Source organism: Scyliorhinus torazame, chromosome 30 (assembly GCF_047496885.1).
Source record: "Scyliorhinus torazame isolate Kashiwa2021f chromosome 30, sScyTor2.1, whole genome shotgun sequence".
In the NCBI taxonomy this organism is placed as follows: domain Eukaryota; kingdom Metazoa; phylum Chordata; class Chondrichthyes; order Carcharhiniformes; family Scyliorhinidae; genus Scyliorhinus; species Scyliorhinus torazame.
In genome coordinates this window covers 32,456,179-32,472,078 of record NC_092736.1, presented here as the reverse complement: position 1 = coordinate 32,472,078, position 15,900 = coordinate 32,456,179, and the positions used below count along the sequence as shown (strand labels likewise).

Genomic DNA, 15,900 nt, shown 5'->3' with positions numbered 1-15,900 from the left:
CGCAGAGAGGGGGGGGCTGCGCGCAGAGGGGGGGGCGCGCGCAGAGAGGGGGGGGGCGCGCGCAGAGAGGGGGGAGCGGCGCGCAGAGAGGGGGGGCGCGCGCAGAGAGGGGGGGCAGCGCGCAGAGAGGGGGGGCGCGCGCAGAGAGGGGGGGCGCGCGCAGAGAGGGGGGGCGCGCGCAGAGAGGGGGGGCGCGCGCAGAGAGGGGGGGCGCGCGCAGAGAGGGGGGGCGCGCGCAGAGAGGGGGGGCGCGCGCAGAGAGGGGGGGGCGCGCGCAGAGAGGGGGGGCGCGCGCAGAGAGGGGGGGCGCGCGCAGAGAGGGGGGGCGCGCGCAGAGAGGGGGGGCGCGCGCAGAGAGGGGGGGCGCGCGCAGAGAGGGGGGGCGCGCGCAGAGAGGGGGGGCGCGCGCAGAGAGGGGGGGCGCGCGCAGAGAGGGGGGGCGCGCGCAGAGAGGGGGGGCGCGCGCAGAGAGGGGGGGCGCGCGCAGAGGGGGGGCGCGCGCAGAGAGGGGGGGCGCGCGCAGAGAGGGGGGGCGCGCGCAGAGAGGGGGGGGCGCGCGCAGAGAGGGGGGGGCGCGCGCAGAGAGGGGGGGCGCGCGCAGAGAGGGGGGGGCGCGCGCAGAGAGGGGGGGCGCGCGCAGAGAGGGGGGGCGCGCGCAGAGAGGGGGGGCGCGCGCAGAGAGGGGGGGCGCGCGCAGAGAGGGGGGGCGCGCGCAGAGAGGGGGGGCGCGCGCAGAGAGGGGGGGCGCGCGCAGAGAGGGGGGGCGCGCGCGCAGAGAGGGGGGGCGCGCGCAGAGAGGGGGGGCGCGCGCAGAGAGGGGGGGCGCGCGCAGAGAGGGGGGCGCGCGCAGAGAGGGGGGGGCGCGCGCAGAGAGGGGGGGCGCGCGCAGAGAGGGGGGGGCGCGCGCAGAGAGGGGGGCGCCCAGTGCGCAGAGAGGGGGGGCGCGCGCAGAGAGGGGGGGCGCGCGCAGAGAGGGGGGGGCGCGCGCAGAGAGGGGGGGCGCGCGCAGAGAGGGGGGGGCGCGCGCAGAGAGGGGGGGGCGCGCGCAGAGAGGGGGGGCGCGCGCAGAGAGGGGGGGCGCGCGCAGAGAGGGGGGGCCGCGCGCAGAGAGGGGGGGCGCGCGCAGAGAGGGGGGGCGCGCGCAGAGAGGGGGGGCGCGCGCAGAGAGGGGGGGGCGCGCGCAGAGAGGGGGGGCGCGCGCAGAGAGGGGGGGCGCGCGCAGAGAGGGGGGGCGCGCGCAGAGAGGGGGGGCGCGCGCAGAGAGGGGGGGCGCGCGCAGAGAGGGGGGCGCGCGCAGAGAGGGGGGGCGCGCGCAGAGAGGGGGGGCGCGCGCGCAGAGAGGGGGGGCGCGCGCAGAGAGGGGGGGCGCGCGCAGAGAGGGGGGGCGCGCGCAGAGAGGGGGGGCGCGCGCAGAGAGGGGGGGCGCGCGCAGAGAGGGGGGGCGCGCGCAGAGAGGGGGGGCGCGCGCAGAGAGGGGGGGCGCGCGCAGAGAGGGGGGGCGCGCGCAGAGAGGGGGGGCGCGCGCAGAGAGGGGGGGCGCGCGCAGAGAGGGGGGCGCGCGCAGAGAGGGGGGGCGCGCGCAGAGAGGGGGGGCGCGCGCAGAGAGGGGGGGCGCGCGCAGAGAGGGGGGCGCCGCAAGAGGGGGCGCGCGCAGAGAGGGGGGGCGCGCGCAGAGAGGGGGGGCGCGCGCAGAGAGGGGGGGCGCGCGCAGAGAGGGGGGGCGCGCGCAGAGAGGGGGGGCGCGCGCAGAGAGGGGGGCGCGCGCAGAGAGGGGGGGCGCGCGCAGAGAGGGGGGGCGCGCGCAGAGAGGGGGGGGCGCGCGCAGAGAGGGGGGGGCGCGCGCAGAGAGGGGGGCCGCGCAGAGGGGGGCGCGCGCAGAGAGGGGGGGCGCGCGCAGAGAGGGGGGGCGCGCGCAGAGAGGGGGGGCGCGCGCAGAGAGGGGGGGCGCGCGCAGAGAGGGGGGGCGCGCGCAGAGAGGGGGGGCGCGCGCAGAGAGGGGGGGCGCGCGCAGAGAGGGGGGGCGCGCGCAGAGAGGGGGGGCGCGCGCAGAGAGGGGGGGCGCGCGCAGAGAGGGGGGGCGCGCGCGCCAGAGAGGGGGGGCGCGCCAGAGAGGGGGGGCGCGCGCAGAGAGGGGGGGCGCGCGCAGAGAGGGGGGGCGCGCGCAGAGAGGGGGGCGCGCGCAGAGAGGGGGGCGCGCGCAGAGAGGGGGGGCGCGCGCAGAGAGGGGGGGCGCGCGCAGAGAGGGGGGCGCGCGCAGAGAGGGGGGCGCGCGCAGAGAGGGGGGGCGCGCGCAGAGAGGGGGGGCGCGCGCAGAGAGGGGGGGCGCGCGCAGAGAGGGGGGGGCGCGCGCAGAGAGGGGGGCGCGCGCAGAGAGGGGGGGCGCGCGCCCAGAGAGGGGGGGCGCGCGCAGAGAGGGGGGGCGCGCGCAGAGAGGGGGGGCGCGCGCAGAGAGGGGGGGCGCGCGCAGAGAGGGGGGGCGCGCGCAGAGAGGGGGGCGCGCGCAGAGGGGCCGCAGAGAGGGGGGGCGCGCGCAGAGAGGGGGGGCGCGCGCAGAGAGGGGGGCCCGCAGAGGGGGGCGCGCGCAGAGAGGGGGGGGCGCGCGCAGAGAGGGGGGGGGCGCGCGCAGAGAGGGGGGCGCGCGCAGAGAGGGGGGGCGCGCGCAGAGAGGGGGGGCGCGCGCAGAGAGGGGGGGCGCGCGCAGAGAGGGGGGGGCGCGCGCAGAGAGGGGGCGGGCGCGCGCAGAGAGGGGGGGCGCGCGCAGAGAGGGGGGGGCGCGCGCGCAGAGAGGGGGGGGCGCGCGCAGAGAGGGGGGGCGCGCGCAGAGAGGGGGGGGCGCGCGCAGAGAGGGGGGGCGCGCGCAGAGAGGGGGGGCGCGCCAGAGAGGGGGGGCGCGCGCAGAGAGGGGGGGGCGCGCGCAGAGAGGGGGACACACAAGAGTGGGACACACAAGAGTGGGACACACAAGAGTGGGACACAGATGCAGACCGACGCGGGAGACAGAGACAGACAGACACAGAGACAGACAGACAGACAGAGAGACAGTGCAGCCTGGCCCGCGCAGGGGCACGACATGCGTGTCCCAGACTCTTGCATATAAATAAATAAGGACAATACCATGGTGACAACTGAAGCACTCACCTTCTTTGTGACCGATTTGTTTGAGCGTGGTCTGATCTGTGTTTTTGTGAACGCTACCACGTACGAGCAAGAGAAGATCAGACAAGCTGAAGAGTTTATAGGTGATATTCCCGGCTGGAGGAGCAGTGTAATCAGACTGAGCTTCACTGCAGTTCAATAGCTCCTCTGAGAGGAGACCTAAAAAGGGAACAAATCACAGGACTGATCAGCTTGCTTTATTTAGTCAGGTAGTGTTTGATGCTGCCAGCTGATTATTCTGACTTAACTGGACTGAGTATTAAAATCTTGGAACCACACCAACGTTACAGCACAGGAGGCCATTCAGCCCATCTTGCATACAGGCCCACAGGTCACTGAAAGTGGCAACGCAGGTGGAGAAGGTAGTCAAGAAGGCATTGGGCATGCTTGCCTTCATTGGCCGGGGCATCGAGTATAAAAATTAGCAAGTCATGTTGCAGCTGTATAGAACCTTAGTTAGGCCACACTTGGAGTATAGTGTTCAATTCTGGTCGCCACACTGCCAGAAGGATGTGGAGGCTTTAGAGAGGGTGCAGAAGAGATTTACCAGAATGTTGCCTGGTATGGAGAGCATTAGCTATGAGGAGCGGTTGAATAAACTCGGTTTGTTCTCACTGGATCGAAAGAGGTTGAGGAGCGACCTGATGGAATTCTACAAAATTATGAGTTGAATGGACAGAGTGGATAGTCGGATGCTTTTCCCACCAGAGAGGAAAAGTCAATTACTAGGGGACATAGATTTAACGTGGGAGGGGCAAAGTTTAGAGGAGAGTTTAGGGCAGCACGGTAGCATTGTGGATAGCACAATTGCTTCACAGCTCCAGGGTCCCAGGTTCGATTCCGACTTGGGCCACTGTCTGTGCGGAGTCTGCACATCCTCCCCGTGTGTGCGTGGGTTTCCTCCGGGTGCTCCGGTTTCCTCCCACAGTCCAAAGATGTGCAGGTTAGGTGGATTGGCCATGATAAATTGCCCTTGGTGTCCCAAATTGCCTTTACTGTTGGGTGGGGTTACTGGGTTATGGGGATAGGGTGGAGGTGTGGACCTTGGGTAGGGTGCTCTTTCCAAGAGCCGGTGCAGACTCGATGGGCCGAATGGCCTCCTTCTGCACTGTAAATTCTATGATAAATCTATGAGATGTACAAGGGAAGTCTTTTTTACAGAGAGGGTAGTGGGAGCCTGGAACTCGCTGCCGGGGGGAGCTGGTGGAAGCAGTTACAATAGTGATGTTTAAGGGCAGTCTTGACAAATACATGAATAGGATGGGAATATCGACCCCAGTGCAGGAGGTTTTAGTTTTGACGGGTAGATTCGAGGACCGAAGGGCCTGTTCCTGTTCTTTGTCTGAGCCAGCCCGAGGACACCCAGGTGGCCTTTCTAATCCCACCTTCCTGCACCCGGCCCAGAGCCCTGCAGTTTACAGCAAATCCAGGTGCTTTTTAAGAGTTTAGGGTCTCTGCCTTCACCACCAACTCAGGCAGCGAACTCCAGACTCCCACTACCCTCTGCGTAAAAAAAGTTCTTCCTCATGTCCCCTCTACATAGTAGCACAATGGTTAGCACTGTTGCTTCACAGCGCCAGGGTCCAGGGTTCGATTCCCACTTTGGCCACTGTCTGTGCTGAGTCCGCATGTTCTCCCCGTGTCTGCGTGGGTTTCCTCCGGGCGGTTCGGTTTCCTCCCACAAGTCCCAAAAGACGTGCTTGTTCGGTAAGTTGAACATTCTGACTTTCCCCTCTGTGTACCTGAACAGGCACCGGAGTGTGGCGACTAGGGGGTTTTCACAGTAACTTCATTGCAGTGTTAATGCAAGCCTACTTGTGACAATAATAAAGATTATTGTATACACCTTTTGACACTCATCTTTAATCTATGGTTTTAAACTAATGTGGCAGGGGGATGGGAACCAGATTAGGAAGTTAGAGGTCAGTAAAGAGGCAGCAACTAAAGCCAGTAAGGTACTAGATAATAAACTCATTGTAACTAAGGGGAAGAGTAGACAGGGAAGAGATGATGAACGCAAAGGGACAGGTGGTCTGAGGTGCATTTGTTTTAATGCGAGAAGTGTAGCAGGTAAGGCAGATGAACTTAGGGCTTGGATTAGTACCTGGGAATATGATGTTATTGGTATTACTGAGACTTGGTTGAGGGAAGGGCAAGATTGGCAACTAAATATCCCAGGGTATAGATGCTTCAGGAGGGATAGAGAGGGAGGTAAAAGGGGTGGAGGAGTTGCATTACTGGTCAGAGGTGATATCACAGCTGTGATTAAGGAGGGCACAATGGAGGATTCGAGCACTGAGACAATATGGGTAGAGCTAAGAAGTAGGAAGGGTGCAGTAATATTATTGGGACTTTACTACAGGCCTCCCAAAAGCGAGCGTGAAGTAGAGGTACAAATATGTAGACAGATTATAGAAAAATGTAGGAGCAATTGGGTGGTCGTGATGGGAGATTTTAACTTCCCCGACATTGAATGGGACTCATGTAGTGTTGGAGGCGTAGATGGAGCAGAATTTGTAAGGAGCATCTAGGAGAGTTTTTTTAGAGCAGTATGTAAATAGTCCAACTCGGGAAAGGGCCATACTGGACCTGGTATTGGGGAATGATCCTGCCCAGGTGGTTGAAGTTTCAGTCGGTGATTACTTTGGAAATAGCGATCACAATTCCGTAAGTTTTAGAATACTCATGGACAAGGACGAGAGTGGTCCTAAAGGAAGAGTACTAAATTGGGGAAAGGCCAAGTAGAACAAAATTCGTCAGGAGCTAGGGAATGTGGACTGGGAGCAGCTGGTTAAGGATAAATCCACATTTAAATTGTGGGAGTCTTTTAAGGAAAGGTTGATTAGAGTGCAGGACAGACATGTCCCTGTGAAAATGAGGGAAAGAAATGGCAAGATTAGGGAACCATGGATGACGGGTGGAATTGTGAGGCTAGCTAAGATGAAAAAGGAAGCATACATAAGATCTAGGCGACTTAAAACTGATGAAGCTTTGGAGGAATAACGGGAAAGTAGGACAAATCTCAAACGCGCAATAAAGAGGGCTAAAAGGAGTCATGAAATATCTTTGGCTAACAGGGTTAAGGAAAGTCCCAAAGCCTGTTATTCGTATATAAAGAGCAAGAGGGTAACTAGAGAAAGGATTGGCCCACTCAAAGACAAAAGAGGGAATTTATGCGTGGAGTCAGAGGAAATGGGTGAGATTCTTAATGAGTACTTTGCATCGGTATTCACCAAGGAGATGGACATGACGGATGTTGAGGTTAGGGATGGATGTTTAAATACTCTCGGTCAAGTCGGCATAAGGAAGGGGGAAGTTTTGGGTATTCTAAAAGGCATTAATGTGGACCAGTCCCCAGGTCCGGATGGGATCTATCCCAGGTTACTGAGGGAAGCGAGGGACGAAATAGCTGGGGCCTTAACAGATATCTTTGCAGCATCCTTGAGCACGGGAGAGGTCCCGGAGGACTGGAGAATTGCTAATGTTGTCCCTTTGTTTAAGAAAGGTAGCAGGGATAATCCAGGGAATTATAGACCTGTGAGCTTGACGTCAGTGGTAAGCAAACTATTGAAGATACTGAGGGATAGGGTCTATTCACATATGTAAGAAAATAGACTTATCAGTGATAGGCAGCATGGTTTTGTGCAGGGAAGGTCATGTCTTACAAACCTAATAGAATTATTTGAGGAAGTGACAAAGTTAATTGATGAGGGAAGGGCTGTACATGTCATATACATGGACTTCAGTAAGGCGTTTGATAAAGTTTCCCATGGCAGGTTGATGGAAAAAGTGAAGTCGTATGGAGTTCAGGGTGTACTAGCTAGATGGATAAAGAACTGGCTGGGCAACAGGTGTCTCAAAATGGAGAAAGGTGACTAGTGGTGTTCCACAGGGATCCGTGCTCAGACCACTGTTGTTTGTGATATACATAAATGATCTGGGCGAAGGTATAGGTGGTCTGATTAGCAAGTTTGCAGATGATACTAAGATTGGTGGAGTTGCAGATAGCGAGGAGGACTGTCAAAGAATACAGCAAAATATAGATAGATTGGAGAGTTGGGCAGAGAAATGGCAGATGGAGTTCAATCCAGGCAAATGTGAGGTGATGCATTTTGGAAGATCTAATTCAAGAGCGGACTATAAGGTCAATGGAAGAGTCCTGGGGAAAATTGATGTACAGAGAGATCTGGGAGTTCAGGTCCATTGTACCCTGAAGGTGGCAACGCAGGTCGATAGAGTGGTCAAGAAGGCATACAGCATGCTTTACTTCATCGGACGGGGTATTGAGTACAAGAGTCGGCAGGTCATGTTACAGTTGTATAGGACTTTGGTTAGGCCACATTTGGAATACTGTGTGCAGTTCTGGTCGCCACATTACCAGAGGGATGTGGATGCTTTAGAGAGGGTGCAGAGGAGGTTCACCAGGATGTTGCCTGGTATGTAGGGTGTTAGCTATGAAGAAAGGTTGAGTAGATTAGGATTGTTTTCGTTGGAAAGACGGAGGTTGAGGGGGGACCTGATTGAGGTCTACAAAATTATGAGGGGTATGGACAGGGTGGATAGCAACAAGCTTTTTCCAAGAGTGGGGGTGTCAATTACAAGGGGTCACGATTTCAAGGTGAGAGGGGGAAAGTTTAAGGGAGATGTGCGTGGAAAGTTTTTTACGCAGAGGGTGGTGAGTGCCTGGAACACTTTGCCAGCGGAGGTGGTAGAGGTGGGTATGATAGCATCATATAAGATGCATCTAGACAGATATATGAACGGACGGGGAATAGAGGGAAGTAGATTCTTGGCAAATAGAAGATAGGTTTAGATAAAGGATCTGGATCGGCGCAGGCTGGGAGGGCCGATGGGCCTGTTCCTGTGCTGTAATTTTCTTTGTTCTTTGTTCTATGTCCCCGGTTCTAGAATTCTCCACCAAGGGAACAATTTTATCCTGCCTGCTCTATCTTTGTGGAATCAATGGCAGCTCCTCACAGACCGCGTGGTTCAGTGTAACCAATGGCAGCTCCTCACAGACCGCGTGGTTCAGTGTAACCAATGGCAGCTCCTCACAGACCGCGTGGTTCAGTGTAACCAATGGCAGCTCCTCACAGACCGCGTGGTTCAGTGTAACCAATGGCAGCTCCTCACAAACCGTGTGGTTCGGTTGGAGCATCAATTGGATGCACTTAGGAGCATGCAGGTGGCGGAAAGCGTCATAGATAGGAGCTATAGAGACGTGGCCACACACACAAGGTGCAGGCAGAGAGATGGGTGACCACCAGGAGGGGCAGTCAGTCAGTGCAGGAATCCCCTGTGGTTGTCCCCCTCTCGAACAGGTATACCCCTTTGGATACTGTTGGGAGGGATAGCCTATCAGGGGAAAACAGCAGCAGCCAGAGCAGTGGCACCACGGCTGGCTCTGATGTTCAGCAGGGAGGGTCAAATCGCGGAAGAGCAATAGTCAGGGGCACAGATAGGCGCTTCTATGGACGTGAACGACACTCCAGGATGGTATGTTGCCTCCCTGGTGCCAGCGTCCAGGATGTCTCCGAACGGGTAACAGGCATCCTGAAGGGGGAGGGCAAACAGGCAGAGGTTGTTGTACATATTGGTACTAACGACATAGGCAGGAAGGGGCATAAGGTCCTGCAGCAGGAGTTCAGGGAGCTAGGCAGAAAGTTAAAAGACAGGACCTCTAGGGTTATAATCTCGGGATTACTCCCTGTGCCACGTGCCAGTGAGGCTAGAAATAGGAAGAAAGAGCAGCTAAATACGTGACTAAACAGCTGGTGTAGGAGGGAGGGTTTCCGTTATCTGGACCACTGGGAGCTCTTCCGGGGCAGGTGTGACCTGTATAAGAAGGACGGTTTGCATCTAAACTGAAGAGGCATAAATATCCTGGCCGCGAGGTTTGCTAGTGTCACACGGGAGGGTTTAAACTAGTATGGCAGGGGGGTGGGCACCGGAGCAATAGGTCAGAAGGTGAAAACATTTGAGGGAGAACTAGGGAATAGAGCCAGTATGGCTCTGAGAAAGAGCAGACAGGGAGATGTTGCCGAAAACAGCGGGTCTGGTGGTCTGAAGTGCATATGTTTTAATGCAAGAAGTATAAAGGTAAGGCAGATGAACTTAGAGCTTGGATTAGAACTTGGAACTATGAGGTTGTTGCCATGACAGAGACCTGGTTGAGGGAAGGGCAGGATTGGCAACTAAACGTTCCAGGATTTAGATCTTTCAGGTGGGATAGAGGGGGATGTAAAAGGGGTGGCAGAGTTGAGCTACTGGTTATGACGAATGTGATATAAAATAGTTACTTTAGAGATATTAGTTAATGTAATGTAGAAATAAGCCACTTTGATTCTGGCAGATAGAGACAAAGGGATTTGAGACCGCATGGAAAAAGCAAGAAGAGGTGTGTCTATGAGAGTGATGCTGCATTGATAGGGGCCAGAGAAAGGGATTGGAAGTGAGCCAATCAGAATAGATCAAACAGGTCAGGAGGGATATAGGCTGACCTATGGGCGTCGAGTATGTGAAACTTGATACCATTTGAATTGATTTGCAGAGATCCCTTTGTCTCTTTGTTCATTCGCTTTCTGGGATGTAGGAGACTGGATGTCTCTTATGTTTCTGTGAGATGAATTAAGCTTGCAAGCTAAATAAAATAACTTCTTTTTACGTGCGAATCCATCTCGACTTTTATTGAGGCCAGACTGACGGAGAAAGAAATTTGGGAATCAACAGTTAGGGAGAATATCACAGCTGTACTACGGTAGGACACCTCAGAGGGCAGCGAGGCTATATGGGTAGAGATCAGGAATAAGGGTGCAGTCACAATGTTGGGGGTTTACTACAGGCCTCCCAACAGCCAGCGGGAGATAGAGGAGCAGATAGGTAGACAGATTTTGGAAAGGAGTAAAAGCAACAGGGTTGTTGTGATGGGAGACTTCAACTTCCCCAATATTGACTGGGACTCACTTAGTGCCAGAGGCTTAGACGGGGCGGAGTTTGTAAGGAGCATCCAGGAGGGCTTCTTAAAACAATATGTAGACAGTCCAACTAGGGAAGTGGCTGTACTGGACCTGGTATTGGGGAATGAGCCTGGCCAGGTGGTAGAAGTCTCAGAAGGGGAGCATTTCGGGAACAGTGACCACAATTCAGTATGTTTTAAAGTGCTGGTGGACAAGGATAAGAGTGGTCCGAGGGTGAATGTGCTAAATTGGGGGAGGGCTAATTATAACAATATTAGGTGGAAACTGAAGAACCTAGACTGGGGGCGGATGTTTGAGGGTAAATCAACATCTGACACGTGGGAGGCTTTCAAATGTCAGTTGAAAGGAATTCAGGACCGGCATGTTCCTGTGCGGAAGAAGAATAAATACGGCAAATTTTGGGAACCTTGGATAACGAGAGTTATTGTAGGCCTCATCAAAAAGGAAAAGGAGGCATATGTCAGGGCTAAAAGGCTGGGAACAGATGAAGCCGGTGTTGAATCGAAGGAAAGTAGGAAGGAACTTAAGCAAGGAGTCAGGAGGGCTAAAAGTGGTCACGAAAAGTCATTGGCAAATAGGGTTAAGGAAAATCCCAAGGCTTTTTGCACGTACATAAAAAGCAAGAGGGTAGCCAGGGAAAGGGTTGGCCCACTGAAGGACAGGCAAGGGAATCTATGTGTGGAGGCAGAGGAAATGGGCGAGGTACTAAATGAATACTTTGTGAAAAATATTAAGGTAGATAAGTCTCCAGGGCCTGATGGGATCTACCCCAGGACACTGAAGGAGGCTAGAGAGGAAATTGCTGAGGCCTTGACAGAAATCTTTAGATCCTCACTGTCTTCAGGTGATGCCCCGGAGGACTGGAGAATAGCCAATGTTGTTCCTTTGTTTAAGAGTAGCAAGGATAATCCAGGGAACTACAGGCCGGTGAGCCTTGCGTCAGTGGTAGGGAAATTACTGGAGAGAATTCTTCGAGACAGGATCTACTTCCATTTGGAAGCAAATGGACGTATTAGTGAGAGGCAGCATGGTAGAGCAGTGGATGTTGTCTATATGGACTTCAGTAAGGCCTTTGACAAGGTCCCTCAAGGCAGACTGGTACAAAACGCGAAGTCACACGGGATCAGGGGTGAGCTGGCAAGATGGATACAGAACTGGCTAGGTCATAGAAGGCAGAGAGTAGCAATGGAAGGATGCTTTTCTAATTGGAGGGCAGTGACTAGTGGTGTTCTGCAGGGATCAGTGTTGGGACCTTTGCTTTTCGTAGTATATATAAATGATTCGGAGGAAAATGTAACTGGTCTAAATAGTAAGTTTGCAGACGACACAAAGGTTGGTGGAATTGCGGATCGCGATGAGGACTGTCAGAGGATACAGCAGGATTTAGATTGTTTGGAGACTTGGGCGGAGAGATGACAGATGGAGTTCAATCCGGAAAAATGTGAGGTAATGCATTTTGGAAGGTCTAATGCAGGTAGGGAATATACAGTGATTGGTAGAACCCTCAAGAGTATTGACAGTCAGAGAGATCTAGGTGTACAGGTCCACAGGTCACTAAAAGGGGCAACACAGGTGGAGAAGGTAGTCAAGAAGGCATACGGCATGCTAGCCTTCATTGGCCAGGGCATTGAGTATAAGAATTGGCAAGTCATGTTGCAGCCGTATAGAACCTTAGTGAAATGAAATTCACTTATTGTCACAAATAGGCTTCAATGAAGTTACTGTGAAAAGCCCCTTGTCGCCACATGCCGGCACCTGTTCGGGGAGGCTGTTACGGGTTAGGCCACACCTGGGAGTATAGTGTTCAATTCTGGTCGCCACACTACCAGAAGGATGTGGAGGCTTTAGAGAAGGTGCATAAGTGACTTACCAGGATGTTGCCTGGTATGGAGGGCATTAGCTATGAGGAACGGTTGAATAAACTCGGTTTGTTCTCACTGGAACGATGGAGGTTGAGGGGCGACCTGATAGAGGTCTACAAAATTGAGGGGCATAGACGGTGTGGATAGTCAGAGGTTTTTTCCCAGGGTAGAGGGGTCAATTACTAGGGGGGGCGTAGGTTTAAGGTGCGAGGGGTAAGGTTTAGAGGAGATGTACGAGGCAAGTTTTTTTACACAGAGGGTAGTGGGTGCCTGGAACTCGCTGCTGGAGGAGGTGGTGGAAGCAGGGACGATAGTGACATTTAAAGGGCATCTTGACAAATACATGAATAGGATGGGAATAGAGGGATACGGACCCAGGAAGTGTAGAAGATTGTAGTTTAGTCGGGCAGCATGGTCGGCACAGGCTTGGAGGGTAGAAGGGCCTTCCTGTGCTGTACGTTTCTTTGTTCTTTGTTCTATCACATCCCTCATAATTGTTTACACCTCAATCAAGTCACCCCTCAGCCTTCTTTGTTCCAAAGAAGCTATCTAATCTCTTCTCGTAGCTACACTTTTCTAGCCCTGGCAACATTCTTGTAAACCTCCTCTGCACTCTCTCCAGAGCAATAACGTCCTTCCTGTAATGTGGTGACCAGAACTGCACGCAATACTCCAGTTGTGGCCTCACCAGTGTTTTATACAATTCCAATATTATAGACTTACTTTTATATTCTATACCAATGAAGGAGAGTATTCCATATGATTTCTTAACAACCTTGTCTACTTGGAAGTGCTGCCTTTAGGGACCTGTGTACTTGTCCGCCAAGATCCAGTCTCTGGACTCCTCATGTACAACACAAGATCTCAACAGCGAATTAACAAACTGCTTTGCCTGTTCTGAGAGAGCAGGGACACTAGAAATTGCCAATCGGCAGATAGAATTAACGTCATGAAGTTCCTCTTCCTCCTTAATGCTACATTAAATGTAATACTTTAAAGATAAACTCAAAGAAATAGATTTAACGCAAAGGACATTGCTGTTCTTACGTTTCGTGTTCTGGGGTGGCGTGTGCCAAGAGCCGGGTACATTCTTGAATGAAGTGGCGCTGTGCTTGGCGGTGGGATTACTGTCGGTTGGGTTGACGCGCGGAGAGTTCTGCTCTTGGGTGATTCGCAGCTGATCCACCGGACGTTTGCAACTTGGCTTTAACAGTTCACACTGCATTTTCAGAATCTGCCCAACCGGGTCAAGCTCCTCCGAGAGGGGTTTAGCCGCCTTTCTTTTTCGCCTTGGGCCAGATGGTTTCTGTGCTTGGCTGCTGGGCGCGACTGGTTCAGGAGATGGCGATCGAGGGGTGTCTGGGATATCGTCTTTGGGACCCCGGGCGGATCCCGAATCGCTCGGGACTGATTTCACAGTGCTTTCCATGTCACTTGTGTCAATCACCAGCCGCTCACCATCAGAATCGCTGTCAACCACGTTGCCAGCCCTTTTTGAAACCAACTCCTTAACGAAGGCCACTTTGTCCAAATCTGTGTCCAGCAATGTATCGCTGCCTCCTTCACCGCTTCCCTTGTCCTTGGAGTCAGTCTCCTGTTGATCTGACTTGCACCCTCCCTCACAATCAGTACTCTCTTCGGCGGTCGATCCGCCACCCTGGTCATCTTTGGACTGTCTGACGTTAAGTCGTTTCTCCTGCATGATTTTTTTGGTTATCTCCAAGGAATTTGATTTCCCCTCAGTAACGTCCTCCTTCCCATCGTCCACTCTTGCAGGACACCTTGGGGGCGGACTGGAAAATGAGGCGCGTTTACGAGCATCCGCGCTCTTTTGGGTTCCCGAACCGTGACCAATTGATCCAAATGTCTCCAGTTCACTAAAGTCAGCAGCGAGATCAAAGTCTTTGCTTTCATGGGTGCTGAGATTTCTTTGGTGCTCACAGGACTGGAAGTCCTATATTTAACGGGAAGAAAACAGGCACTGTGACTGGGAACAATTTATACAATTAGCACATACACTGACTTCATGAAAAAGACAATCTTTTCATTTGTAAACAAACACCAAACAGATGCTTCAATCCTATTGGGGCATGTCACTGTGCCACGTGGAATACCTCATGCAGGGCTGTTCTCCAAAGTGTCTTAAAATCATACAATCCCTATAGTGCAGGAGGCCATTTGGCCCATTGAGTCTGCACCGACCCTCTCGGAGAGCTCCCTACATAGGTCACACATCCGGTTTATCCCCATTATCCCACCTAACCGATGGACACTTAAAGGGCAATTTATCATGGCTAATCCACCTGAGCTGCACATCTTTAGACTGTGGGAGGAAACCAGAGCACCCGGAGGAAACCCACGCAGACACGGGGAGAACGTGCACACTCCACATAAACAGTCACCCGAGGTCGGAATCAACCCCGGGTCCCTGGCGCTGTGAGGCAGCAGTGCTAACCACTGTGCCACCCGCCTCTCCAACACTGTCCAATACTTAATCCCTCAACTATCGCCACTGAAGCAGTTTAACTAGTCAATGGCTGAATGAGCTGGAGCTCCTTTATCTGGGCACAGATTCAGATTAAAGAAGTAATTTAGTGAAAATTGTTTAAGATTATGAAGGGGTTTGATTGCACTTATGTGCACAGGACATGCCCACTTCGACGGAGTCCAAAACCAGGGGCCATATGTTTTTTTTAATTCCCTCAGGGCTTGAGGGTGCTGCTCACAAGCCCAACACTTATTGCCCATCACTAAGTATCCTCGAGAAGATGGTGATGAGTCGCCTTGTCAGCCATCACAGAGGGCAACTAAGGGTCAGCGACATTACTGTGGACCTGGAGTCACATATCGGCCAGGCCCAGGAAGGATTCTTTACGAAAGGACATTAATGAACTGGATGAATGTATTTTCTAACAATCCAGTAGTTGCATGCCAGCATCACCGAGACCAGGTTTCTTTAGTCAGGATTTATTCAATGAACTGAATTTAAATTCCCTCAGCCGCTGTGGAAGGTTTTGAACTCATGACACCGATTTGTTCAAGCTTCCAGTTTACGAGCCCAACAACAGGGGGACACGGTAGCACAGTTGCTTCACAGCGCCAGGGATCCGGGTTCGATTCCCGGCTTGGGTCACTGTCTGTGCGGAGTCTGCACGTTCTCCCCGTGTCTGTGTGGGTTTCCTCCGGGTGCTCCGGTTTCCTCCCACAGTCCAAAGATGTGCAGGTTAGGTGGATTGGCCACGCTAAATAGCCCTTAGTGTCCAAAAGGTTTAGGTGGGGTTTCTGGGTTACTTAGGTAGGGTGCTCTTTCCAAGGGCCGGTGCAGAGTCGATGGATGGAATGGCCTCCTTCAGCACTGTAAATTTATTGCTTTCATGACCAGAACCATGACATTACGCTACACCCAAAATAACAGCATTAATAAATAGTAACTAATTCATATATACAGTCAGGAATTCAGAAGAAACCTCTTTACCCAGGAAAGGACGAGAGGTGAAATTTGCTCACAAAAGTTGAAGTTGACAGGTACATTTGAGAGGAAATTAGATTTTTTAAAAATTAATTTACATCCCGTGTCGCTGGCTAGGCCGGCATTTATTGCCCATCCCTAGTGGCCCTTCAAAAGTTGTTGGTGGTGAACTGCCTTCTTGAACTGCTGCAGCCCGAAGTGTAGGTACACCCACAGCACTGTTAGGGAGGGAGCACTAGGATTTCCACCCAGCGACAGTGAAGGAACAGCAGATATATTTACAAGTCACGGTGGCGCAGTGGGTTAGCCCTGCAGCCTCACTGCGCTGAGGTCCCAGGTTCAATCCTGGCTCTGGGTCACTGTCCGTCTGGAGTTTGCACATTCTCCACTGGTTTGCGTGGGTTTTGCCCCCACAACCCAAAGATGTGCAGGATAG

The 15,900-nt window shown here is 54.3% G+C and overlaps 2 protein-coding genes across 2 annotated transcripts in view; one reads left to right on the top strand and one right to left on the bottom strand.

The window, feature by feature from the left end:
• The window catches only part of anxa2b (annexin A2b), a 316,940-nt gene that overhangs the window by 28,752 nt on the left and 272,288 nt on the right, over positions 1 to 15,900 (top strand). The gene's annotated exons all lie outside the window — the stretch shown is intronic.
• Positions 1 to 15,900, bottom strand: part of LOC140404253 (little elongation complex subunit 2-like) — an 88,799-nt gene that overhangs the window by 7,021 nt on the left and 65,878 nt on the right. The window contains exons 9-10 of the mRNA XM_072492585.1: positions 13,043 to 13,949; positions 3,139 to 3,315 (exon numbers count right to left, since the gene is read on the bottom strand). Of these exons, the coding sequence (XP_072348686.1) occupies positions 3,139 to 3,315; positions 13,043 to 13,949 (1,084 nt within the window). The remainder of the gene's footprint in view (positions 1 to 3,138; positions 3,316 to 13,042; positions 13,950 to 15,900) is intronic.